Genomic DNA, 22,584 nt, shown 5'->3' on the forward strand with positions numbered 1-22,584 from the left:
GGGTAGATGTTGTCTGAAATCTGTAATTTGCATGGACTTTATAAAGTAATTTACTATAATACCAGCTTTAGAATTACCTTAATATACCCAAGTTGCTCTAATACATTTGTTTCCCCAGTCATTTCTATCTTGTCTCATATACAAGAGGAGTTTTAAATATATTTCACCTAACAGCAAAAGGTAAAGTAGCTTATGTTAAAACTTAATTTATTCCTCATTAGAGCAGTGCTATCTAATAGAATGATAGAAATGTTCTATATCTGCACTGTGCAATATAGTAGCCACAGACCACTTGTAGCTATAAAACACTTTTAATATGCATAGTATGACTGAGGAACTGAATTTCAAATTTTATTTAATGCATTTAAAATTGAATTTAAATAGCCATCTTCTTTGTCCCCCTGTGGCCAATGGCTACTACATTCGACAAGGCAGCTTTAGAAAATTATAGCTTGGGTTTTGGTTAGTCCTATTGACCTCTGAAGGACTGGTCTGTTAAATTATTAGGAGAGATTACAGTAATGCAAGAAGATAAGAGGGTAAAATTGGGAAAATTAGAAGCATTTAAAAATTTGGGGTTTTTCAGTTTTCAATGTAATTTTTAAGTTAAAATCAGAGATAGTCTTTCCACAGAGCACTGGAAGATGCCCTTCTACACAACTTGAATGATGTAAGGGTCCTTCTGTTTTATCATGTTAAGGCCCCACCTGGACGGGCTCTTGTTTGAAGAAGACAGCACAGGGGAGGACACTGGCCTGATGGGAGATGATGTCCCGGCAGACAAATTAGGGGACCCAGCTGTAGTCAAAGAGTGGGCTCTTCTGGAAGGCAGAGTGTTAGGAGGGCTCATGATGGCATTTGCCTCTGTGAGAGAGAAACAAAGAAACCAGACAATGACATCAGCTTACTCTTTCTCTAGTAATCAAAGAAAAACAAAAGCTGCTTCTGAATGTCTTAGCAAATAAGTCTATGCAGGCAATTTCTATAATGTGAAGTATCAAGATATTCTGATGAGTGGACTTGTGAGTTCTCAACCTTGGTTGTACATCAGAATCATCCCAGGAGCTTAAATACATAGAGATGTTCAGGTCCCAGCCAGAGTGTTAGACTCAGTTGGGCTGGGGTGCAGCCAGGGCACCCAGATATTTTTAAAAAATAATCTTAGCCGTGGTTGAGAATCCCTGATCTAATCTAATCTACCACATTGTATTTTGTATATCTCACATCCCCTGTCCATAAGGCCAAGTTAATTAATGAGTATTTTCTTCCAAGTATGCTGAGCTTGCAGAAGTACCTCTTGGGTACCACTATCTAGTTAAATACAAAGATAAGTATATTTAACAAGACAAAGAGTTTTGTTAAGAATGTCCACAATATGGGGCACCTGGGTGGCTCAGTCAGTTGGGTGTCTGCCTTCAGCTCAGATCATGATCCAAGGGTCCTGGGATTGAGCCCTGCATTGGGCTCCCTGCTCAGCAGAGAGTCTGCTTTTCCCTCTCCTTCTGCCTCTCCCCGCTGCTCATGCACTCTCTTTCTCTAACACATAAGATCTTAAATAAAGGGGGAGGGGGGCAACCCCAGTGGCCCAGCAGTTTAGCACTGCCTTCAGCCCGGGGTATGATCGTGGAGACCCGGGATCGAGTACCACGTCAGGCTCCCTCTATGGAGCCTGCTTTTCCCTTTGCCTGTGTCTCTGCCTTTCTCTCTCTGTGTCTCTCATGAATAAATAAATAAAGTCTTAAAAAAAAAAAAAAGAAAACATTAAAAAAAAGAATGTCCATAATACTTAAATCATAATCCAAAACCAAATGCATATTTTCCCTATAAAATAATAATAGTAATAAAAAATCTCAGGTGTTAGTATGCAGCTTTACCAGATTCTTCTTGCTCATTCATGTCTTGTGGGTCAGAACCACTCCGGCTGCGACACTCCCTGTGCATTTTGGCCTTCCGGGTGGCCATCTCATCGTCGGCTGCCTCTCCACTCTCACCCTGGGAACACACACATACCAATTCCCCTCGGAATGGGTTTCTCTTCCTCGGGGCCCTGCTGCCGCTCAGGTTGGTCCCCTTCTGACTGCCCCACCTTTAACACGATCCATTCTAAACCAGTATAGAGCTCTGTGTGAAGGCTGGCCCAGTGGTCTCACACTACCCTCTCTTACTTGTTCTTCCCTGTATAGCAGCATGCCGAGGCAAGGGGGCTGACAAGAGCAGGCACATCACCCCTGGCATCTCTGCATAGAGACCAAAGTATGAAGCAGACTAAGCTTGGCTGAGGCATCTATAGTCTCCCATACATAAAGCATGGGACTTTTTCTAGATAACCATGGAGAAAATACATTATCGCACTATAGTGATAATCTATATATCGTGTAATATAGAATATATAGTGGTAACTAACCAAATATTTTCTGCTGTGGTAAAAACCAGAAAGTCTACCACCTTAACCATTTTACGGCATAAAGAAGAATAGTGCTAACTCTATGTGCCTTGCTGTGCAATCAATTTCTAGAACTTTTTCCTCTTAGAAAACTGAAACTCTTTATACACAAGGAAAAGCGACTTCCCCTATGCCTCTCCTCTCAGTCCCTGGCAACCACCATCCTACTTTCTGTTTTCTAAGAGTTTGACCACTCTAGGTACCCCATATGAGTGGACTCATGCCACATTTGTCCTTTTGTGACTGGATTATTTCACTCAGGGTAATGTCCTCAAGGTTCACCCACATTGTAGCATGACAGGATTTCCTTCTTTCTAAAGGCTGGACACTATTCCATTATATGTATACATCACCTTTTCTTCGTCTTTCATTTGTGGATGGACATTTAGGTTGTTTCTCCTGATAATATATTTTCAGTTACGTTCTACATTCAGCATTTTGGCTCTCTAAGACCTTCTAAACCGGATCTCTGGTCTTCTTAGCCTTTGCTTGCCCACCACAGAGCCTGTACTCCAGCTTGGAGCATGAACCCAGAACTACATGTGCTTCCTTGAACAAGCCAAGTCTTTCGTGCCTCCCTGCTGCCTCCTCTGCCAGAAATGCTTTTCCCCTTTGTTGTCTGTCTGATAAATCCTATACATCCTTCAAGACCCATCTGTCCAATTCCCGGGAAGCTTCCTCTTCTGCCTGCATCCTAGCCCTGGATCTTCCTCATGTCTGCTCCCATGGCACTTTGTGGATGGCTTCACAATGTTTCTTACTGAGTCCTCACTGTTTTTGGCCCCTGACTTTTCCAGGTGTTGACATAATTCCTAATTGGTCCTGGCGCCAGGAGGTGCTTGGTAGGACTTGAATTTCATTTGTTTCATCTTGCCCCCAACCCAAATGTGCTAAGTAGTTTCTGCTGATGTGGACCATAAGACAGTCCTGGATGACTGGGTCTGATGTGTAATAAATAACACTCTACCCTTATAAGGATTTTCTTCTTTTTCTTGGTGGTGCTTATGCCCAAGGTGTTGTTTCTCTGCACACTGGGCTTCTCAGCACTCTTTGCAGATGTCCCAGGGCTGGGATTGCGTGTACTCCATCGCCGGCCACCAAACAACTCCACAGCGTGAGCCAAAGTTGGGCCCTCATACCGTCCGTCCTCCTGTAAAACAATCACATTCTGAATGCACAACGCAACAGCAGACAATGGGGAAGTCACTACATGAATGGCTTCTAGTAAATTCCCAGAGGTGGAGGAGCACAGGCAGTTACAGAAGACTAGAGATCTGGCCACCCAAGTGGCTGTTTCCTACCCATCAGGACTCTTATGTCCTCTGTTGTCCTAGTCATATCCCTGCTGGGATGTGCTTTAAGGGGCCACTGTTCAAATGGGATTAAAACAAACTTCCTTTCCAGTTTCAGAGGTTACATTCCAGAATTACCACTGTAGGAATATTCAGGAAGATACATTTTGCAAATTAGGGCTTTGGAGGACTGACGGTGTGTGTGTGTGAATCTACTTAAGATCAAGTTCTATATGTATTGCATCATCCTAGGTTTTTGTTTTGTTGTTGTTTGGTTGGTTGGTTGTTTTTACCTAGTTTGATGCTTGGGACAATTTGACTTGAAATACAAAGTATGTGGCATATGAGAAATTTGCTTCAGAGGGTTCTGGGAAGAAAACCACAGAGAAAATATATTATTAAATAGTTGGTGTATACCTGAAGCTAATGTAACATTATATGTCAACAACTATACTCAGTAAAATAAATACATTTAAAAAAATGGGCTGCTGTCCTCTTGAGTGACTGATACCCAAGGAGAGAGAGCCCAGGGCATGCAGAACAGCATGCATATTATGATACTGTGAGCAGCAAAAAGATACTTAAGGGGCAGGCAGTGCTTCACAATAGTGGTTTCTCACAGGGTAACTCGGAGCAACATACACAGGAACAGCAGAGATTTACTTGTTAAACAACTGCCAACACTTCTCTAAGTCAGGAGGCCAGTTAATAAAACTATAAAATGTCACATGTGAATTAAAGACAATATGGATGATATATCGCAGGTTACATAACATGGACCTTTTAAAATTAATTCCCATAATTTACTATCTTTACTTTCTGCAAGATTTTAGGCCAGCCCTCCTTTGCAACTCCAAAGAAGTACTTACTGTAAATGGATTTTGCTTTGGTTGTAGACACTCTGTAAATAACAAAAGGGTCTTTGTGTGTGTGCTTGTTCCTTCACCCTAAAGTTCAATAGCTATGTGATTTTATGACTTGAGTTGTGACCTTCCACTTCCTGCATCCTGTTATGGATCTGAGGATGCTGAGTAATTTGGATGCTTGATGTGGGAAACCTTTTGGTGATCTCTGATGGATATCTGGGATTTATGCTTGTTCCTTAATCATTTCTTTTTCCTCTAACCATACCTCAATTTTACTTTATCTCTTTTCCACTGGATATAGTCTGAATCTATCAATCAAGGTGGAACATTCTTCCTTGACCAATGGTTAGAACAAGATCCAAATAAGCCAATCAGAATCTCCCTCCCTGGAAAATGAATCTTGAATACAGTGCTACTGAGAATAAAAATGGTTAGAGATCATTCCTTCCTGAGGCAGGCCAGCTCCCTGCTAACAAGTCACTACAATTGACTTCAAAGTGGAATAAACATTTCATGAAACAATTTCATAAATAAATTTTAACTACCTTATTGAATAACATATGCTGAAAGAAATTTTGTAAACACTTTACCTATGGATTTTAACTAACTCATTTTTAGAAATTTAATAGATTCTTTCATTAAGATTTCAAACTTCTGCTCTGGGAAAAACATTGTCAAGAGAATTAGAAGACAAGCCACAGACTGGGAGAAAATGTTTGCAAAAGAAACATCTGATAAAGAATGGTTATCTAAAATATACAACGAAAACTTAAAACTCAACAATAAGAAAACTAACAACCCAACTAAAAAAATAGTCCAAAGGCCTCAATAGATACTTGACTGAAGGCGAGATATTGATGGAAAGAAGCATATGAAAAGATGTTCCACATTGTAGATCATCAGGAAACTGCAAATTAAAGTAAGATACTACTATACACTTATTAGAATGGCAAAAATCCAGAACACTTACAACATCACATGCTGGTGGGGATGAGGAATAATGGGAATAAGGATTCGTTCTGGTAGGAAAGCAAAATGGCACAGCCACTTTGGCAGCTTCTTACAAAAGTAAGCATTCTTTTACCATACCATCCAGCAATCATGTTCCTTGGGAGTTACCCAAAAGTGTTGAAAACTTAAGTCTACACAAAAACCTGAACATGAATATTTACAAGAGCTTTATTAATAATACCAACACTTGGAAGCAATCAAGATGTCCTTTATTATTTTTTTATTTTTTTAAAGATTTTATTTATTTATTTATTTATTCATGAGAGACCCACAGAGACAGAGACAGAGACAGAGACAGAGAGAGAGAGAGAGAGAGAGAGAAAGGCAGGCAGAGACACAGGCAGAGAGAGAAGCAGGCTCCATGCAGGGAGCCCAACGTAGGACTCCATCCTGGAACTCCAGGATCACGCCCTGGGCTGAAGGCGGCGCTAAACTGCTGAGCCACCCGGGCTGCCCCAAGATGTCCTTTAGTAGGTAGATGGATAAATAAACTATGGTACATGTACACAATGGAGTATTATTCAGCAATGAAAGGGAATAAGCTATCAAGTTATGGGAAGACATGGAGGAATCTTAAATGCATAATGCTAAGTAAAGAAACCAATCTGAAAAGGCTATATATTGTATGATTCCAACTATATGACATTTTGAAAAAGGCAGAGCTATGGAGACAGTAAAAAGATCACTGGTTGCAGGGGAGGAGGGGAGGGTGAGGTAGAGTGGGAATAAGAGATGAATAGGCAGGGCACAGAGAATTTTTAGGGCAGTTAAAATACTCCATGGGGGATATTATAATGATCAACATATGTCATTATATATTTGTGTAAGCCTACAGAATATACAGTGCTGAAAATGAACTCTAAGGTAAACTATAGACTTTAGGGGATTGTCATTTATCAATGTAGATTCATCCTTTGTTTAAAAAAAAATGTACCATTCTGGTGAGTGATATTGACAGTGGGGGTCACTATTCATGCATGGGGGACAGAAGGTTGTTTATGGGAAATCTCTGTACATTCCTCTCAATTTTATTATGAACCTCAAACTGCTCTAAAAAACGAAAATCTTTAATAAAAAAATTTAATAGACCCATACCATGTATATAAAAGAACCAGCCTCTACTGCTTTGGTATTTCCAAATTCAGAACAACCTAATAAAGGTCAAGCTTTACTCTTTTTTTTTTTTTTTTAAGATTTATTTATTTATTTATTTATTTATTTATTTATTTATTTATTCATTCATTCATGATAGACAGAGAGAGAGAGAGAAAGAGAGAGAGAGAGAAGCAGAGACACAGGCAGAGGGAGAAGCAGGCTCCATGCCGGGAGCCTGACGCGGGACTCAATCCCAGGTCTCCAGGATCGCGCCCTGGGCCAAAGGCAGGCGCCAAACCACTGGGCCACCCAGGGATCCCAAGTTTTACTCTTAATAGAAATATTTTAGGCCTGGAAAAGGCATATGTCTTTGTTTAATCTTTAAAGGAGACTTTCTGGGAACTGAAATGTAGTTTGACTCTTTCTTCTATTATGTACAAAACAATAAACTTCATTGGGGTGGGTGAAGGATGTACCTTCTCTTTTTAATTTGGAAGACAGTCTATTGTAAGTGAAACTACATTCTCAGTTTTAGAAAACAGTTACTTTCAGATACAAGCATTTTATACTAGTAAACATAAATTGCTCTAATGGAAATAGTAACAGGAGATAAAGCAAAAGACAAGAAATTGTGACATTTGTAATGAAGCCTAGGAATATGGGAAACTAAAAGAAGTTCATATGGATATTAGGATCAGGAAACTGATTCCTTAAAAAATATTCATGCACTTTTATCTGTTGGCATCATCTTTCCATATCATATTTTGAAGACAGTTTAATCTAATCCTTTAAATAAATTCTTTTTTTCCCCTCGAAGACACTTAGAATCTGTTCATGTTAGTTACAACAGAAGTTCACCTGAGAACCCTGTCTTGAATCTTTTCAGATTCCCAGAGATCTTTTCAAATACCCAATACTTTGGGTTTTCAGCTCTGCCCATGCAACCTCAAGCCAAAGCTTATGATACCAGTCTTTGTCCCATACCCCACATCAAATCTCTGGGGCTTACTTTCTTTTATTCTCCTGTATTCTTAGGCTTCATTACAAATGTTACTGTTTCTTCTTGTCTTTTGCTTTATTTCCTGTTTCTAGTTCCATTAGATCAAATACATTTACTAGTACTAAAATATTTGTATTTTAAAGCAACTTCATGTGGTGCCTGGGTGTCTCAGTAGGTTAAGGGTCTGCCTTTGGCTCAGGTGGTCCTGGGACTGAGCCCTGTATCAGGCTCCTGCTTAGTGGGGAGTCTGCTTCTCTCTCTTCCTCTGCACCCCTCATTCATGCTCTCTCTCATATAAAAAAAATCTTTAAAAAAAAAAGAGCAACTTCACATATATTCATCACACAAGAGGACTCCAGTCAGAGAGATTATATTTTCTTTTTCTTTTAAATATTTATTTATTTATTTTAGAGGGGAGGAGCAGAGGGAGAGGGAGAGAGTCTTATGCAGAACTGAGAACCCAGCTGAGGTTCCATGCTGAACATGGAGTCTGACATGGGGCTCAATTTCATGACCCTGAGATCATGACCTGAGCCAAAACTAAGAGTCAGTTATTCAACCAACTGAGCCACTCAGGTGCCCCAGAAAGATTATTTTCTGCATAAGCCCTTTCCAAACTGGGAATAAAGAAATACTCTTACAGGGCTCTTAACATAAGTTTAGAAGAACTCAAGACTGTTCATAAGTACTTTAATGTATAAATACATTTAAATTAATTTCTTTTGTACCTTAGGACTTCTCAGGAGCTAGTGTGCTAGTGTGCTAAGCAGTATTATAAGTCACCAAGAGGGGCATTTAACAGGTTGCCTATTTGACTTTTTGTTCTCCAAGTACCACATTGGTAGCATCTTTTTGATGTTCTCTGAGACAATTTGGGAGCTTGTCTACATAATGGGAAACTAATCATTCACTGACCTTTTCCACTTTTTTTTTTTTTTTTTTTTAATCTTGAGGATCTGTTTCTGAGACATGTTGCCTTGTCTTTCTGGGTGGCTCACGCAGAACAATGTTTAGATCGTTCAAAACGTCTGTGTTTTCAGAAGTGGCTGAGGTACAGGGAGCTGTTTTGCCTTTACATCATAACAGCTTGTTTCCAAGCAGTGGTGGAGGGATGGAGGCAGGGGGTTTGTAGCTATGTTTGCAACTGGGAGGGACTGGGTTGCCTCCAGGTCCCTTCCTTTGTCACTGACCTGCAGTGCCTTTTACCTTTTCTGCTATTCCTGGTTTCTGCTGGTGCCTCCTTCAGCAAAAACTGAAGGCTGCCAGGGTGAATGAGAAACCAAGTATGCCTTAGGTGTTGATTCAGTTACTTTATGCTATAAAATCGAAAAAGGGAATAAATGGAGCAAATAAACCATGTTGGGTTTATGACTGTGACTTTAACTGAGCTCTGAGACTTTGGTTTATGTCCAGGTTGAATGGATTTATATGATTCTGGAAGGCTGAGAAATGATTATAACTAAAAATCAATATTTACAATAGCTCCTGAAGACCTTTTTTCCAAGCATCTGACCACACTGGAATCTCTCTGCAGAGTGGACAGGAAGCATGTGTTTTGGTTTCTGTTTTAAGATGAGTTAACTGAGGGCAGCCCCGGTGTCTCAGCGGTTTAGCGCCACCTTCAGCCCGGGGTGTGATCCCGGAGACCCGGATCGAATCCCATGTCAGGCTCCCTGCATGGAGCCTGCTTCTCCCTCTGCCTGTGTCTCTGCTTCTCTCTCTCTCTCTCATGTGTGCCTCTCATGAATAAATAAATAAGATCTTTAAAAAAAAAAAAAAGATGAGTTAACTGAAACAGCCTTTGTGCTGTGCAGTACTAGCATGATCGTGTCCATAGGCCTATGTGCTCATTAATCAATTACTAGTTAGTTACTCAGGATATGCTCTCATAAGTATTGCATGGGTGTGGGGAAAGGGGAAAGAGGAGCATTATATATATGTCCCTACTTACAGCCCAGGGGGGAGAAAATGTGTGAGAAATGTGAAAAGTACATGAAATCAGTCATTTGAGTAATATAAGTTATAGTTCTATTTGTTTTATGAGACTAGTAAAAAACCATAATTTTTTGCCCAAAAGATGGAAATGCATAACAGAGAAAAACCGAATATTTGGATACAACCCATTTGGCACTGCCACCAACAGTGCCCCCCCTCTGGTAGGGTTTCTGACTCACTTTCTCAGCAATCTGCCCTCTGTTCTCTACAAGTATGCTACTCAGGTAATGCCTGTGTCTCTTCTCACATCTCACTCAGGCCAGTCCTGCTGCCACCCTTAGTGCTGAAATACTTGATAATTTTAGGGTTCATGAGAAACACACTCACTTTAAGCAGCTGGCTGTGAGAAACTGCCTCCTCAGGGCGGCTGCCAACAGAAACCCGGTGAGGCAGAACTCCATGTATGAGTTGTCCCACATTTGGGAGGGTTTCTTTTAAACTTAGAAGTTCTACAGTGAGGCAGCAATACACAGTAAATTAATGCTCTGAGAGTCATGTAGCATATTAAGTGATGAAGCTGGATTTCAGTTTCCAAAAGGAAGGCTTCCAATGTATCAGCTCATCCCTAATTAATAATAAAGACATTCCCACCATAATACTTCTGATGGAAACTGAGTAAGTGAAAATGCTTGTATTAACTAGTTTATTTCCTACGTGAGGAGTACAATGACCAGTCGCTGAGTTCATACAAAATACTAATAGGATCTACGACAAACCAGACACTATTCTTTATACACAGCAGCTGACATTATGGTTTTACACCTACTAACTCAGTTGGGCCCTATAACCATCCTATGACGGGGTATTGTTATCGCTCTCGTTTTATAGATTAGAAAGCCAGGCACAGAGAGGCGAAGACAAAGGTGCCCAGTATCACTCAGGTAGTAGGTGACCAAGTGTGAGAGCAAACCCTGGTAGTCCAAGTGTGGTTTTGCAAGATTAATATCTTGAGAATCAGGTACTGAGGAGAGGGGGAAGGCTGCGCCCTTACCTGATAGAGGCTAACATACTGTTTCCGCAGCCACTGCTGCCTCTGGTCAGGGAACTTTCTCATCTTCCTCACGGCCCTCGTGAGTTCTAGCAATCCACTGAAGAGCATCTTAGCAGTGTGTTTGGGTGCCACAAAGTGCAATAATCTATTGTCTGTGGTCTGGAGCCCGTAGAGCAGGGTCACGCCAGTCTCTGAGAGAAACATGCTACCGAGTTTGTTCTGGACACACACAGTGTGGATATCAATGCTAGGGTGTCCCATGTACACAGCCTTTGCTGAAAACAGATCCAGGACCCCCTCGGCCAGGCCGCTTAGTCCGGCACTGCCTGGTGACGGGAACTTGCCAGGCTCAGACGTGTTGCTCAGCACACCGAGTTTTGCTCTAGCACTGGCCGGGGAGGCAGCTGTGGGCTTTATCCATGTCAAGGTGCTATTGTCAGGCTGAAGCTGGAGGAAGCAGCGGGCAGAGAGGTGCGTGTCCTGGTCGTAGCGGAGGACGGTGGCGCCCTGTAGCAGGAACTGGTGCACATCTGCTCGGATGGACAGCACGTACCAAGGGATCAGCTCTGTCCCATGGTCAAAGGCTTTCTGAGGCTCTTCTGAGCTGGGAGAGTCCCATTCTTTGGATTGCTCAAAGATGTCATTTTCGGAATCCAACAAATCTCCGATTATAAATCTAGCGGAAAGAGAGAGAAATTTGGTCTGTCTTCTAATCAGAAGTAAGAACATAAAGCTTTTTAATGACACCAGGCATCATTTTTCACTTCACCCGAATTCAAATTAGCATAGGAAATATAAAAGGCTAAAGGTCAGAGTAGATTTTTGGTAGCTGCATTCTAAAAGCTTGTATTTAGCAATATGTCTGACCAAAGGCACAAGGAAAGGGACTGCTAGATAAGTTATTGAATTTTTTAAAAGATTTTACTTATTTATTTTATTTGAGAGAGAGAGATAGCAGGCAGGTGGGTTCTGTCCCTCCACCCCCTTCTCAAATCAAAATAAGTAAAGCTTAAAAAAAGGCATTCTTCTCAGGACTAATGCCCAAGATAAAACTGACAATTGTTGGTAACAAAGTAAGTTTACGTTGAGAAGGTAACTAGTAGCTTTGTCTTGTAGATCACATGGTGAATGTTATGCATTTCTGTGCCAGAGTCTTTCAGGAGACAAGTTTCTGTGGGTTTACAAGAAGGAGTAAGGCGGCACTTAAAGGGTTATTTAGGAACCAAATATCAAAAATGTGTTTACCAGCAAAGAAACTACCTTGTCAGGCTTAGGTTCTATGACTCAAGAAGATGACCAAGGAGTGAAAAAGAAGGAAAGTTTGTACTCCATCCCCCAAAGAAGTTCTGCAGTGTTGGTCAGTTAGAAACCATAAATTGACAGATAAATATTTTTCTAATGTTCTCCAAAGAAATTTTTTTAAAAGATTTTATTTATTTATTCATGAGAGACAGAGAGAGAGGCAGAGACACACACAGGCAGATGTGGAAGCAGGCTCTATTCAGGGAGCCTGACATGGGACTCGATCCCCGGTCTCCAGGATCACACCCCAGGCTGAAGGCAGTGCTAAGCCGCTGGGCCACTGGGGCTGCCCAACCTGAAGAAAATTTTATACAAGGGGACAAGCGGGCTATTAATCAATCTGGTTATGTATTTTCCTCATAACTGTTTATTACTTCCTACAAAGTTAATATGATTATAGGACCATAAAGATGATTGGGAGCCAGCCTGCCTGAGGTTAAATCCTGGCCCTGGGAGATATGAGATCCTGAGTCAAATGTAACTGTTGGAAGATTATATAGTTTAATATATGTGTTTAGGACAGTGTTTGTTCAAAAGTAGTCTCTCAATAAATAATGGAATGTTAAATGTTACTAATATTATTATCGTCTCGATTATACTTGCAAAGTCAATATTTCAAAGTGTAGCCACCCAAACATTGCTTTACTGTGGAAATGGTGTCCAAGTTTCAAGTCAGGATTCGAGTGATAAACTGGCTTCAATTCAACGTTGGGCAGACAGTGGGAAATGGCTTTCTTTGTTACAGGTCAGAGACATGGGATTGGTCATGGGTACTAGCCCAGGAAGAGAGAGAACAGGAGGGTCCCAACTACCCCCAGCAAAGCCAGCGGTGGTGTGGCAGAGACCATGTTAATTAAGGTCTGGGCTGGCCTGAAGCAGTCTGTGATCTAAAGGATGTTTTGAGCTGGGTGTTTGTAAGGTTGGGACTGGTCTGTCACCATCTTCTATGGAGAATACCTGGTTTCCTGTCCTTTTATTATTTTGGGCCTGCGTGTTGAATGTGTGTGTGTGTGTGTGTGTGCGTGTGAAATGGTAACTATGATTTTTTTCTCAGATACTGTACTTCTTTCTGCTCAGCTTTCTTATTTTCTATCTCTTTGGGATCAGATAATCTTCCAGGCAAGTCTCAAGGAGATTTTTGGAGTAAGAGGGCAGACAGAATTCAGCTCTCTTCAGTAAAGAGGGGGATCATGACTGAGGAGCGGTCCTAAAATGGTGACTACTGCCAAATGCCACCTAAGTGCTCAGGCCCCCAGATGCCTTGGCTTGGCACCAAAGGGTGTGATGGCAGCCATTAACTACAGCAGCCCTATTTATGTGACACTTACAATGTAAACCTGCTTATCCCATCTAATCCTTACAACAACTCTATAATGCGTTATGGCCATTCCCATTTTACAATTCCCATTTTACAGACAAACAAAACTTCAGCTTAGTGAGATTAAGTCACCCACTCAGGTGACATAGAGTGCTGGCAATGTGTCCGCAAAGTTTGAGCTCTTAATCATTTCATGCAGCCTCCATTCTAAGGTTCTGTCTGAACTTGTTATCTACTTATATCCAATTTCTTCAAATGTGCATATCCTTCTTAAGCTGCATCATCTCAAAGAGGGACGACAATATTAAGAACTTGAAGCTCCTATGTGACCACACACTCTTTTCTACACATATTAATATTCTGAATCTCCATCTCCCTACAATGGCACCACACACTTCTTTTAAGCCTCCATGACTTTCACATACTCACCCAGGCAAAGCTGTTTATTCTCCATGCTGGCAAATTTTAAGTCATTATTAATGAGCTTTATAGGTCATACAGAGGGTAACTGAAGTGTTTCTGGAACTCAGATGTTCCTAATCTACAGGAACTAGAAGTTAAAAGAAGCTGAGGGTTAGCCCCTCTATGGTGGTAAGAAATGCCTTGAACACTGCAGGAAAAAAGACTGTGTCCCGCACTGAATACGTGGCCGGGCTTAGCCCCAGCTCTGAAGGCATCCCATCTGTAGGCAAGTGACCTCACCTCTCTGGGCACCACTTCTTCATCCATACAGGGGAGCTGGACAGGTTGACCATATGATGCCACTGACATTTTGAGATTCTCTCAACCCTATTCCTTTACTGCAGAGGACTTGAACTTTTTACCATCACTTTCCTGGGGTTTCTGTGAGTGCTTCAAATGGATTTTTCTGGCAGAGGAGTGAAAGATTTGAGACAAATTATAAGAGAACCCTGCAGGCTGGGTGAAGGAAAGACTATGAGATTGTCACTTCTTTCTTTGGTGTAATTTCCACAGAGTAGGTGGCTGCCACATGAACAGGGCTGAAGGTTATTGTTTATAGAGTCTTTGTTTCAGCCAAATCAACAACAAAGCATGGTTCCTATGGGTCTTGGAATCTGGAAATCCCTTTGCTATATACAACCTTGTGCTGGAAATGATAACAGGGGGCTCTGATTCAGGAATGGATTCCCAAGACCTGGCAGATGGTCCCGGAAACAGTGCCCGCTGATCTAGTTTCAGTGAATTCTTTTAACACCCCCACCCCTATCTTTTGTGTTCAGTGGTTCTTTTCAGAGAAGCAGTCACTTGAGGTTAAAAAAAAAAACTATGACTGGTACTGAGGGACATAGCTTTAATGTGATTTCAATATGGCTTCACAGGATATTTGCATTTAAAAATTTTTCCCCTTATTAGACTGCTTAAAATGGGAAGTGGAAGAGCAATGATCTTGGGATGCAGATGATAAAATGATTAAAAAGGGGACAGGCTGACGGGCACTGAGGGGGGCACTTGACGGGATGAGCACTGAGTGTTATTCTGTATGTTGGCAAATTGAACACCAATAAAAAATAAATTTATTAAAAAAAAGAGGACAGGGGATGAGCAGAAAATTGGAAATAAAAATTTCAGAAGTGATGGGATGAAATAAGGAATGTATCAGTGAAGGAACTCCCAAATTAAAAAAAATATAATGTTAAGGGAAACTCAGAGGCTAGGTCTTTAAGGCTCAATCAAAGGCAGCATTCCTAAAAGTACTTTAGAAAGGTTGACACAGGGCAGCCCAGGTGGCTCAGAGGTTTGGCGCCTGCCTTCAGCCCACGCAGGCTGAAGACCTGGAGAGCCGGGGTAGAGTCCCACGTTGGGCTCCCTGCATGGAGCCTGCTTCTCCCTCTGCCTGTGTCTCTGCCTCTCTCTCTCTCTGTGTCTCTCATGAATAAATAAATAAAATCTTAAAAATAAAAAAGAAAGAAAGAAAGAAAGAAAGAAAGAAAGAAAGAAAGAAAGAAAGGTTGACACCTTTAAGTAACTTTAAGTAACACCCTGTACCCTGACACAGCCCCAAGAGAATGTTGTTATAAAGAAGAGCCATACGAAATTCATTACTTGATCTATTGAGGGATGATGTCTCCCTTCTAGCAGGATTTAACAAAGGGATTCAGTCAGGTCTCAATCTGGGGAAAAGGCATGCTTCTTCTCTAAATCACCTGTCTGATTTTTCTTACAAATACTGCAAAACTTATCATGGATCATGTTCTCTTTCCTTTGGTCACTAAGAATTCTCAGAACCAAATTTAGTCACTGTAGGAGATGGTATACATTTCAGTATGTTTTACTTTTTCCTCTCCTGTTTCCCTTTTTCCTTAATATCCTCAACTACTTATATTTATTCTTATAAGCATCTATGAAATCTTTTGTGGAAGGAGATAGGTATATACCTACATACCTATAAACATGGATAGGTAGATAGAGGTAGATATAGATTAAGGACTGAAATGGTTATGAGGCCCTTCCTGTGCAGACCTGTGTTTATTTGTTGATGGTCCTCTCTATGTATCTAGATTGCTAAGATCAGCCAACAGTTAGTGAGAAAACTTTCAAATAATCTTTGATTTGGGATAATCTTAAAAAGAACAACAACCAAAAAACTGATAGGAGCTACTTGTGAGATATTTGAACTTAAGGGTTAAGAAACTGTGGTAAGATGATTCTTTGAGCATCTGGGTCCTTTGGAGAAATCTGGAATATAGGTTTACCTCCCTCCTCAAAACAAAATGGCATTAGGTATTCAGACACAAGGCATTCATTTCTTTGTTCATAACAGATTCTAAAGATCTGGTGCTCCAACTGCAAAGAAATTATTTTCTAAAAACACTGTTGCCCTTCCCAGTGTAGGCTCACACACAGACAACCAGGAAAGCCTTTGTAAAACAAACCAAAATGTCTTCTAAATGCATACAAGTGTGTATAAGGACTCCAAGACAACTGCAAGGTATGACTCATGAGTACTGACTACAGATAAAATCTTTCCTGCAAAGATGTCAAAGTCAGTAGACCTAATGGTTATGGAAGGCCCTAGAGGATTACTCCAGCTGGACCAGGCAGGCTCTGCCATTTGAGTTAGGTTTCACCGTGAGCAAATGGCCTTGAAGAGGCACAGCACATGCCCCAAGACTGCTGATTTCTAAATTTCTCATTTGGTTGTGGGTATGCATGTCTAGTGGGGCAGCAATGCCCATGGATAAAGAGCATTTGAACCAACTGAACAATTACAAAGCTACAGATGACACCTTGCAGACCTATGCTTCTAGAAGTGAGATCTTTAAATCACCTAATTTACAATCACCCAGAAGTTTAGGGGAGCTGCTAAAACTACTGGCTTCCAGGTATTACTCTAGCCCTCATAAATCAGTATATTTGACTTAAAAATATTTTAACACCTGTCCCTGTGTCCTGCCCAGTAATTAATAAAAACCAATTTTATAGAAGCTATGAAATAATAAAATATCATGGTTCTAATCCTGAACTTTAATTTGCCGAATTTTAAGAAATGACAGGATAGCTCTAGTTGGTTCTTTTTAAAGAGATAATAGGTGGTAAGAAGTTAAATTATGAGCAATAATCCTAGAACAAAGCAGCCAAATTAGGAAGGTAAATTCTAATTCAGAATTGGTTAAGTTGGAACATAAAGCATGGCTTCCTAATAGAGGTGGTGGGTTTTTGTTAGGAGTCCACCCAAAACCAAACTGAAATAGGAAAAAGAAAAAATGAGCATCTCTCTTTTTAAAATGTGAAACTTACTGCCATCGGGCTTTGTCCCTTAAAGAATTTTTCCTAGAGCTGTTCCCTTCACTGGGGCTGTCCTCTTCCTCAGCCTCCAGACTTCGGCTGCAGCTCCTAATGATCTGAAAGATGCTGTTGACAGTGGACTCCTTCTCTGAATTCTTTAAGCCATTATGCCCCACTCGTTGTAAGAAATTATCTTGTCCACTGTAATCTGCTACAAACTACAGAAAAACATACCAAGAATTTGTTATTGCAAGTTCATGTGCTATGTCTAAATAACCTACTTGGGTAGGGAAATAAAATCAGAGTAGTCATAAATAATGGCATTTGTGCCTATTTTATTGAAAGAAGAAGACAGAGTCTCCAGGAAAAACATATTTTCGTTTCACCACGTGAACTTTCAGAACTCATTCTTGTTTCTGCTAAGACAACTTTAGTCCCCCTAGGAATCAACACTCCATTTTAAATTTACAACACAAAAAGCAATATTATTTCAAGGTTCCCTAGGGAGAAGATTAGCCACTTTACAGAAAAGGGGTAGGGTTGTTTTATCCTGGTAGTGAGAATTGAGAAAAACCATGACAAAAGTCTATTATTCTGTGGAACCAGATAAAATTCCTGGGGCCCAAGGAAAACACTGAGAAAGGATGACGTTTTGCTTTATTTCTCACATATCCGACGGTAGCACTGAGACTTCCTGGTGGTTTTAAAGATCTTACCGCGTGTATTCATGACCATTAAATGTAACAGCTCCTGCTGTGCCACTGGATGTGGCATCCCCTGCTTTTAAGATGTGAGGGAGCTGGTGTGGGCATAGCTTGGGGGGCTTGCTTTAAGCTCTTTCCTCCATTTATTGCACTTTTATCTCCCTACTTAAGCCAGAGGATTGCAAGCTGGTAGTGTCTGTACCTACCAGAGGATCTTGTTTCCCTGACACCAGGTGATTCCCTGGTTCCCAGGTGGCACAGAAGAGGCTGAAGTTTTAGGAGTCATCCCATAGCCACTGAGAAGGGGTATATTTGAGTGTGAGTGTGTGTGTGTGTGTGTGTGTGTGTGTGTGTGGTCAGTAGTGATGCTGTTGCCAAGGTGAGAACAATCCTAGATTTGGGTTTGGAACCAACAGGTATGGGGAGGGGTGGGGAGTGGGGGGATGGGGTAACTAAGTGATGGGCATTAAGGAGGGCCTTCCATGTAATGAGCACTGGGTGTTATATACAACTGATGAATCACTAAACTCTACCTCTAAAACTTAAAAAAAAAAAAAATCTTGGTGAAGTTCTCCCTAGTTTAGTCCCTTCTTTCATTTCTTTTTCCAGTTTCTCAAAGCCCCTTCTCTCCAATGCCTGATGCCCTGAGTCAGATTTCACACAGTCCTCTCTGTTCTCAGAGTCAGGAACAAGAGGCCATGGGCCTGGGAGAGCTGAGGCAGGGCCTGGAATCTGGAGCTTGTCTTTTGATGAGATGCCATCTTCTTCAGCATCCTCCCACAAAGGGGGAAAGCAAGGCAGCACTGACCTCCTGCCATGCTTTCTCCCTCTAATTCTGAAAAGCTAATACTCTTGCTTGACTTCTTTTATCCTCAGCATCCAGACATTCCCACCCAATGAGAGAAGAAAGCCTGTCATCCCTTAAAAAAATAAAATAAAATCAGAAAACAACCCCCATTTCCACTTGTACTTACACACTGCTCCTTTAAAGTTAATTTAACAAGATTAAGCCCCAGTGTTAACTGACATGCTTTTCTTTGGAACTTCCAAGGACCTAACTGTTGGACTTAACACAACAGTGACAACAGATAACCTAGATTCAGCAGGTTCTCTCTGCTGGCAGCAATGACTCTTCAGATTTTGAAAGGCCTCACCTCTAGAGTTTCTTCTTGGGAATTGTACCTCGGGCAAAGCTTCATGAGGCCAGAGGCTCCGTCCAGTACTTCACAGAGCTCCTTCAGAAACACTCCACAGAATGGAACCACTTTACAGCCAGGTATGTGCAGAGCCCTCGTTATCACCTTCCGATATTCGCAGGAAGATTCATGCTGAGCCATGGCGTCCTTCAGGCTCCTCATGGTCTCGAGGTCAGATTGGTCCATAAACTGCCACATTTTTAAAACTTTTCTTGACCTATTGCAAGTAAATGATGATTTTTTAGACCAAAGGAGAAATAATAATACAGTTTACAGTATACACCCTAAATTCCATACAAATCCATTCTCTTTGCCTCAGTTTTCCTTATGTTTTAATATTTATTTAGGACTCCTATCTCTACCTACTTCCCCAAATGATGTATTACTTTTAGAAACCAAAACACAAAATTAAGTCAGGCAGATACAAATAACACGTGTGTAAGGAGTTAATTCCAGAAGGTGGGCATTGAACCTAGGTTTGAGCTTTTCTGGCAGCTGTAGCCAAAAACTTAGTGGGTAATTTGGTTTGTACAGATATTTATGGAGGACTGTCTGCACAAAACATGGTCCATCCACTCTTGATCTTTTAAAGGTTATCCTTGAATTAGGTCAGTCCCTCAGTGATATACATAAACCCTGTTTCAGCTTCTTTTGTACAATTGTTTTTAACTAAATCCAGCTTTGACATTAAGCCACTGGCCCATCCTGAGGGACATTATCTTAAAATACTATTTGCATAACAGAATGTTAAATAGGACTCTTCCTATGATGAAACTGCTATGGAGACATAATTTGCCATCAGGGAAATACAATCAAAACCACAATGAGATACCACCTTACGCTAGTGAGAATGGGGAAAATTATCAAGACAGGAAACAACAAATGTTGGAGAGGATGTGGAGAAAGGGGAACCCTCTTGCACTGTTGGTGGGAATGTGAACTGGTGCAGCCACTCTGGAAAACGGTGTGGAGGTTCCTCAAAGAGTTAAAAATAGACCTGCCCTACGACTCAGCAATTGCACTGCTGGGGATTTACCCCAAAGATACAGATGCAGTGAAACACCGGGACACCTGCACCCCGATGTTTATAGCAGCAATGTCCACAATAGCCAAACTGGAAGGAGCCTCGGTGTCCACTGAAAGATGAATGGATAAAGAAGATGTGGTCTATGTATACAATGGAATATTCCTCAGCCATTAGAAACAACAAATACCCACCATTTGCTTCAACGTGGATGGAACTGGAGGGTATTATGCTGAGTGAAGTAAGTCAATCAGAGAAGGACAAACATTATATGGTTTCACTCATACAGGGAATATAAAAAATAGTGAAAGGGAATAAAGGGGAAAGGAGAGAAAATGAGTGGGAAAAATCAGAGAGCGTGACAGCACATGACAGTGACACCTAACTCTGGGAAATGAACAAGGGGCAGTGGAAAGGGAGGTGGGCGGGGGCATGGGGTGATTGGGTCACGGGCACTGAGGGGGGCAATTGATGGGATGAGCACTGGGTGTTATGCTGTATGTTGGCAAATTGAACTCCAATAAAAAATATACCATAAAAAAAAAAGAAAGAAAGAAAAAGAAAAGAAACTGCTGCGGAGAACAACAGGTGACATTGTGCCCCAACTCCTTACAGAGAGGCACCAGGATGTCACAAGGACACACAAACTGCTCTGCCATCTGTAGTCTACAACTGTCCATCAGCCAATGCAGAAGAATTGGATCTGAGCAGCTAGGTAGGGGGTATTTCTTTGGATAGAGTTGTCAGAGTACTTTATGTGAAAGGAGGAGGATCACCGCCAGGGCAGAGGCTTCAAGTGAACTCCATGGAGAGGTTGACCTATGTTCAGAGTTTGCTGATCCCATAGCTGATGTGTGACTCTTGCCTGGGAAAGTCTAAAGATGACAGGTTGCCTAGAGCTGCCTGAAGGCTCCAGTGAGCCTGTGTTGCATTTGCAAACTTTGGGAGGGCAAAGCACTGAGCATTTCCTGTAAGTCAGGAAGGGACCCCGGGATGAGCAGTTGCAGCTGAGCTGTCTCAAAAGGCCTCCTAGCCAAAGGAAGGGATGCTAGCAGAAAGAGTCTACGAGGGCAGGACCTCCAGAGCTGGATCCTGGGGATGAAGGCCACCCTGCCCCTTGCTGGCTAAAGGTGCAGTGGGAGGTACCTACAGGGCATCAGGTAGGGGGAGTGAGGAGGAGTAACTAGGAAGGAACCCTAAAAGCACATCACATCCCTCTCTGTGGGAGCACCTGGGTCAGATTACAACTGTCCCAATCAAGTGAGACCTTTGCTCCCTTTACCTCAACTTCCCCCCTCTTTCTTCTCTCACCCACTTTTTCTGTAGGGACCCTGAGCTGGAGAGAAGAAAAGTAAACCCCATCCTCCCATTCTACTGCAAGTTTCTGAGACTGGTTGAGCTGTGAAATGTGGGGAAAGGGTGAAGCTTTAAATCAAGTGAGAGACTGACATTTTGATTTATATCGAACTGGATTAAAAAGTGATTATGTCATATATCAGACATTCAGAGGACATAGAGAAGTACAACACGACAAACGCCCATGCACTAATCTCACAGTTTAGAATATAAAACATTAATAATGTGATTGAGGCCCTGGTGCTTTCCTCCATGAGCCCACACTCCTCCCTCCGTCACTGAACGGGACCACAACTGTATTTCAGTGTTCTCCGTCCCCTTACAATTCTTTATGTTTCCCCAACATACGTATGTATCACTAAGCAGCATGCAGAATTGTGTGCTTTTAAACTTTATACAAGTGGTGTCGTACTGGAGGTACGCAGGCAACCTGCTTTTCTTGCACGGCTGTATGTTTCTGAGATTTATTGATGTTCAAGAGCATAAGAGAATGAGACAAGTTATTCACCAAATCAGTGACTGTGAAAGCTATAGGACCTCACAAGGTGTAACCCAGAGTCGGGGGAGGGAGGGCCTTATCAGGCAGGTCAGAAAGACAGAAAAATAAAATTGTTTCCTGATTTCACCGCACTGAGTCCAGTTTGTTCTACAAACTGGTTTCTTATTAAACTGGTGAGAATCCTTTTGGGGGCAGGAAATGGAAGTATAAATAAACAAAGTGAATACATGACATGAGTCTCATTATTGGATCATCCCTCTTTCTGTAGGTAATGGGGCCATCCTGGTACACTTGGGGTCAAAAGACCAAGCTCAGCAAGATCAGATCAAATGATTTTTTTTTTTTGTTAGATTGAGAATTGACATTATTTTAAAGCTCTTATTTCTTTTTATGTTTATAAAGGTACTAGATGCTCTTTGTAGAAAATCCGGAAAATACCCAAAATAAGGAAAATCCACCCATAGCGCTACTATCCACAGACAACTTTAGGCATATTTCCTTCCAGTATTTATTCTATTTGTAGATGTCTGGTCTGACTATTTTATAAATGTTGTTTAAATATTGCTGAAGTTATTAAGTAAAGACAGCCTTGTTCCCAGATATTTTTATGCATTATATATTGCTTATTTTCCAATAACATTAAACATATTTCAAAAACATCATTTTTGGTTGCTAAATAATATTCCATTGTAAGGATGCATCATATTATTTCCTTCATTCCCCCCACCGATGCTCATTTGGGTTA

General features: G+C 41.3%; 1 protein-coding gene across 6 annotated transcripts in view; it reads right to left on the minus strand.

Moving 5' to 3' along the window:
• Nucleotides 1-22,584, minus strand: part of PLCE1 (phospholipase C epsilon 1) — a 317,588-nt gene that overhangs the window by 63,053 nt on the left and 231,951 nt on the right. For 4 of the 6 annotated variants that reach the window (XM_077878321.1, XM_077878320.1, XM_077878325.1 and 1 more), the window contains exons 6-11: nucleotides 18,919-19,177; nucleotides 17,073-17,278; nucleotides 10,694-11,369; nucleotides 3,411-3,593; nucleotides 1,875-1,992; nucleotides 708-864 (exon numbers count right to left, since the gene is read on the minus strand). In XM_077878321.1, the coding sequence (XP_077734447.1) occupies nucleotides 708-864; nucleotides 1,875-1,992; nucleotides 3,411-3,593; nucleotides 10,694-11,369; nucleotides 17,073-17,278; nucleotides 18,919-19,177 (1,599 nt within the window). The remainder of the gene's footprint in view (nucleotides 1-707; nucleotides 865-1,874; nucleotides 1,993-3,410; nucleotides 3,594-10,693; nucleotides 11,370-17,072; nucleotides 17,279-18,918; nucleotides 19,178-22,584) is intronic. The other 2 variants (XM_077878324.1, XM_077878322.1) reach the window with 1 other exon arrangement.

This window comes from Canis aureus, chromosome 29 (genome assembly GCF_053574225.1).
Source record: "Canis aureus isolate CA01 chromosome 29, VMU_Caureus_v.1.0, whole genome shotgun sequence".
Classification (NCBI taxonomy): domain Eukaryota; kingdom Metazoa; phylum Chordata; class Mammalia; order Carnivora; family Canidae; genus Canis; species Canis aureus.